Below are 4,880 nucleotides of genomic sequence, written 5' to 3'. Positions count from 1 at the left end.
CATGGTTTTTCATACCACTGCTAGGCTGACGACACCCAATTAATTCTGTCCTTTCCCCGCTCTGAGACCCAGGTCGTCGCACGCATCTCTGCTTGCCTAGCAGACATCTCTCAGTGGACGTCTGCTCACCACCTGAAGCTCAACCTTGACTCTCAAGACTGAACTGCTTTTCCTTCCGGGAAAAGATTGTCCCACTCTTGACCTAACAATCAACATCGGCACCTCTGTTGTTTCCCCGACTCAGACTGCAAGGAATCAGGCTGTGACCCTAGATAACAAACTGTCCTTCACTGCAAACACCGCTGCTACAACCCGCTGCTGCAGATGCACGCTTTACAACATCAGGAGGATACGTCCCCAGCTGACCCAGAAATCAGCGCAGGTTCTGGTCCAGGCTCTCGTCATCTCATGCCTAGACTACTGCAACTCCCTCCTGGCTGGGCTGCCTGCATGGGCCATCCGACCTCTGCAGCTCATCCAGAATGCAGCGGCTCGTCTGGTCTTCAACCTTCCAAAATTCTCCCACACCACGCCGCTCCTCCGCTCCCTTCACTGGCTTCCAGTAACTGCTAGAATCCACTTCAAGACACTGGTACTTGCGTACCATGCTGCGAATGGATCTGGCCCTTCCTACATCCAGGACATGTTTAAACCGTACACCCCAGCACGTGCACTCCGCTCTGCATCGGCCAAACAGCTCGCTGCACCCACACTGCGAGGGGGACCCAAGTTCCCATCAGCAAAAACTCGTGGCTCCAAAATGGTGGAATGAGCTCCCCATTGAAATCAGGACAGCAGAAAGCTTACACATCTTCCGGCGCAGACTCAAAACTCATCTCTTTAGACTCCACTTCGAGCGATTGAATTACTAACAAAGCACTTCTATACTAATAAAGGACTGGCTTATCTAAAGCCAGTTGAGTAGCACTTGAAATGTTTGGCTCTATGAAACCTGATGTACTTATATGATTCTGTTTTCTGCAAGGTTGTATCTTCCTGGTCGAATGCACTTATTGTAAGTTGCTTTGGATAAAAGCGTCAGCTAAATGTAATGTAATGGCCAGTCCGCCCCTGCTCACAAACGTATTGTAGATTGTATTGTAGACAGAATGCTTCTCGTTTTGCGCCGTCCCGTTCAAATGACAATCACATTTCCATGCTCGCGCCAAAACTTTTCTCTCAAAACAAAGCACATTTTCCGGGCCAACCGCCGGCCCATGGTCTAGTGCAGACTGCAGGGGTTCCCAAAGTGGGGGTCGCGAGATTATTACAAAATAAAAATAGTAAATTAAAAGAAATTCATTATTTTTTTTTTATCCTTTTTTTAATCTATGTCATTCTTGTTTCAGACCTCCTCTGTAGTGGCATCAGAAGGAAGCCTCCATGATGGGCACAGCGGACGAGCTGCTGGATCTGATGTTCAAATGGATGGATCAGAAGGAGGGCTGTGCGAAGCAGCTGAGGAAACTGGCCCGGGAGCTGGAGGATCTCAGAGAGAAGTGCAACAGGAACCAGTTTATCGGGAACTCAGCGCAGGTGGCGGGAGCTGCAAGCCTGGTTGGAGCCGGCTTGATCACATTGATCACCGGCGGATTAGCGGTTACGTTTCTTGCGTTAGGAGCAACATATATGGGTGTAGGTGTAACCATATCTGTGGTTACTCATCTTAATGAGCACCTCTTATCCAGCGTGACGATGGAGAAAGCGCAGCGCATAGAAAGCAAGAGCAACAAGATTGCAGAAAGAATCAAGCGTCTGTTCGAGCAGCTGAGGAAGGAGTGTAAGGCGGAGAGCGTCAACGCAGACAAAGACGAGCTGGACCAACGAGTCATGGCTAAGGTCCTGGGAGCCATCGGCAGAAGGAATGGTCAGAAGTGGACAGTCTGTGATAGCATCAAGTTGTCTTCTTCTTCTGGGCCACAGTTTCCTCTGAATGAAATATTATTAAATGGAGTCTTGCCTGCAAAGGCGGTTGCTGGAGTTGCTCATATTTTAGAAGCCTTTGCATTACCAGCGAGAGGAAAGTACCCTAAACTGCCGCCTGTTGATGAAGCAAGCAAACAAATCTTCAAAATAATGTTCACAATTTCTAAAGTAGTGGGCACTGCCCTTAGAGGTACTGCCCTTAGAGACACTGCCCTTAGAGGCGCTGCCCTTAAAGAAGGGGTCGCTGCCCTGAAAGAAGGGGTCACTGCCCTTATAGAAAGAGGCACTGCCCTTAAAGAAAGAGGCACTGCCCTGAAAGAAGGGGTCACTGCCCTTATAGAAAGAGGCACTGCCCTTAAAGAAAGAGGCACTGCCCTTAAAGAAGGGGGCACTGCCCTTAAAGGAGGGGGAAATGACCTTAAAGGAAGGGCCATGGTAAGATCTTACATGTGTTATTGAATGACTTATTGAAATCCTCCGCATACAGCTACATATCATAATACTAGTTTTGAGACGATCAATGTGAATGTTGTTGAGGCTGACGGTGTGAAATATTCCTGCTCAGATTGCTGTTGGAGTTGTTGGAGTTGCTGGACTTGCGGTTGCACTTCCTAAGGCGATAGACAGCTGGAAGAAAATGATCGAGAACAATCACGTGACTGAAGCGAGCCAATCCATCAGAGGTGCCGCTGACGACTTGGACAACATGAGCCGGACGCTGAGGAATCAGTTCAAAGGCATTAAGTGAGATGCTTATTTTACCGCTGAGTAGCTTTGACTATAAAAATATATCATCATTTATTAGTTGATTTATATTTTGTATTAATAATCTGAAGTAACTTGTAACTGAGGCTCTGAAATAAATGTAGTGGGTTCAAAATACAAGGCACTGTATATGCTAGTATAAGGTAATATCCGGTCTAAATTCTCAATTTAAAGGGGACCTATCATGCAAAAGTCACTTTTTGATGTCTTTTATTAGACCCTCCAGAAAAATGCGGGCAAAAATCCTTGATTATGCGATTAAACATGAGCTCAGCTTTATACCCCAAATCACTTTTGAAACAGGAAGTGAAATAGAGGGATATGAGGTGATGGGTGATCTGCAAAACACTTCATAGACATGTTTTTTATATATTTTTATATATCTGAGACCTATGCTATTGCCTAAAAATAGCATGATAGGTGCACTGTAAGTCGTTCACATTTTTACTGAAGTACGGAAGACCGGTACCTTCCAGAGAAACTTAACTCGTAGTTTAACTAGAGCTAAACAAATATATTACTCATTGTGCCAGGGCAAAGCAGGTTTCTTGAATCATGCTAACTGGATTGGTTTCGTTCACAGGACGATGATGGCTAACAGCCAACGAGAACACGAGGAAAGGCTGAAGAAAGAATGGTTCCAAAGAGCACTACAGGAACACGGGAATCTAAAGATGGCGGGCATGGCGTTGGGCTCTCTGTTTCTCTTTCTGTTTCTGTTTCAAGGTGCAATTTTCTGTAAAACAGAGAAAGATATGAGTTTGAGTTCAGCTGAGGGAAGCATCCAAGGGAAGGAGACTGAATTCCACATGGGTTTAAGACATGAGGAAGAAAGACAGGGCCATCAAACAGAGTGGACAGGAAGTGATCAAGAGAAAGGGAGTGAGTGTACAGGAAGTGAACAAGAGAAAGGGAGTGAGTGGAGAGATGAATCATTCAAACGAAAGTTAATATAATCAAATATATTCTTGTATAATCCACAAAGAAAATGCATTGTATTTCATGTTGTTCTATCATCACAGTATACAGAATGTACGTGGTTAGGCCTGTTATAGTTTATCACTAGGGGTGTCACTGTTTAGAGGAGACAGCTGACTGCACTCACAGCAGGGGGCCCCTGACTCCATGGAAGAGTACTGGAGCCCCAACATGTGTTCAGGCCAGGGGTCTGCAACCTTTTTGACCAAAAGAGCCATTTTGCCCCTTTTCCAACCATTCTGTTTTTTCTGGAGCCGCAAAACATATCTGATAACTTGATAAATAAAAGACTGAACATCGTCAGCTGTCTTCCTCTTCCGTGTTCTTCCTCCAATACCTAAAGGCTGCAGCACCTTTGGCAACTTCTCTCCACATATCAAACATTCCGGTAAGCCAGCATTGTTTGCTGTGAAAGCAGATAACTCTGTCCACGCTGAATTCAACCCTCTGTGTCCCTTCCATACTTTTCTTTGATGTATCCATAGTTCGCTCATCGAGCCGGGGGTTAGGTTATTCACCTGTAAGAAAAGGCGCTGGCGCGGGACCTTAGCAGGATGTGACGCATATTTTACATTCACTGTTATTTAATTTCCTTCTTATTTTTAAGAACCAAGGGAGCCAGAGCAGAGGGGGAAGCCGCGGGTTGCTGACCCCTGGGTTAGGCCATACCATAGGACAGTGCTTCTGCCCCTGGTGGTCCGTGAGCGCCCCCTAGTGGTCCGTGAGTATATTGGTAACATTTGAAATTAATTCATTAAAGTTTTTCGCACTCTCGCGGGAATATCTCCGCAATGGAGCGAGATTAAGTTTCAGTTTTGATTGCATGATATAGCCCAGCGCAACACCGTCGTCACACATGTTGCCACTTGTTTGTACCACTTTCAGGCGATTTGTATTCTGTTCTAGAAAAACGATGTGTTTTTTAGGATATCAAGAAGCGAATAAAACAAACAATGGATGTATTTTATGAACATTTATCCATGCTGGAAGTAGATTTAGAGGTTTTAGGAGTTAGATTTGATCCAATATATGCATCCAATGAAGCATTGCATGAAGTCTGTTGATGATCAGAGGCTGTTGTTGGGGCTGCATAAACATTTGTTTATTTTTGTTTTGTAGGCAGACCATGCAGGTCTCAGAGAGTTAAACTTGGGCCTGCGACCATCGGTTTACTGTATTTTGTTTTGAAAATCCACAGCGGAGGTTTGTGT

At 45.3% G+C, this 4,880-nt stretch overlaps 1 protein-coding gene across 3 annotated transcripts; it reads left to right on the top strand.

The window, feature by feature from the left end:
- Positions 1 to 1,334: 1,334 nt before the first annotated feature.
- Positions 1,335 to 3,972, top strand: LOC104960208 (uncharacterized). Of its 3 annotated transcripts, none has more exons than XM_010788185.1 (4): positions 1,335 to 2,187; positions 2,251 to 2,361; positions 2,492 to 2,670; positions 3,275 to 3,972. In XM_010788185.1, the coding sequence occupies exons 1-4, from the start codon at positions 1,384 to 1,386 to the stop codon at positions 3,645 to 3,647; spliced, it is 1,467 nt and encodes a 488-aa protein (XP_010786487.1). In that variant the 5' UTR covers positions 1,335 to 1,383; the 3' UTR covers positions 3,648 to 3,972. The 3 variants fall into 3 exon arrangements, with proteins under 3 accessions (XP_010786487.1, XP_010786488.1, XP_010786485.1); XM_010788186.1 differs by having other exon boundaries at positions 1,335 to 2,230; positions 2,294 to 2,361; XM_010788183.1 differs by having other exon boundaries at positions 1,335 to 2,361.
- The last annotated feature ends 908 nt before the right edge of the window (positions 3,973 to 4,880 follow it).

Source organism: Notothenia coriiceps, unplaced genomic scaffold, assembly GCF_000735185.1.
Source record: "Notothenia coriiceps isolate Sejong01 unplaced genomic scaffold, NC01 NC01_scaffold00031653, whole genome shotgun sequence".
Classification (NCBI taxonomy): domain Eukaryota; kingdom Metazoa; phylum Chordata; class Actinopteri; order Perciformes; family Nototheniidae; genus Notothenia; species Notothenia coriiceps.
The sequence above is the reverse complement of the archived record's forward strand: the minus strand, read 5'-3'. Positions and strand labels throughout refer to the sequence as shown.

What these genes read in the sequence shown, in the direction of transcription:
- LOC104960208 (XM_010788183.1), top strand. Translation starts at nt 1,384, where the DNA reads ATGATGGGCACAGCGGACGAGCTGCTGGATCTGATGTTCAAATGGATG. An exon ending in ACCTTAAAGGAAGGGCCATG is followed by an intron (nt 2,362 to 2,491) that starts GTAAGATCTTAC and finishes ATTCCTGCTCAG; the next exon opens with ATTGCTGTTGGAGTTGTTGG. An exon ending in AATCAGTTCAAAGGCATTAA is followed by an intron (nt 2,671 to 3,274) that starts GTGAGATGCTTA and finishes TTTCGTTCACAG; the next exon opens with GACGATGATGGCTAACAGCC.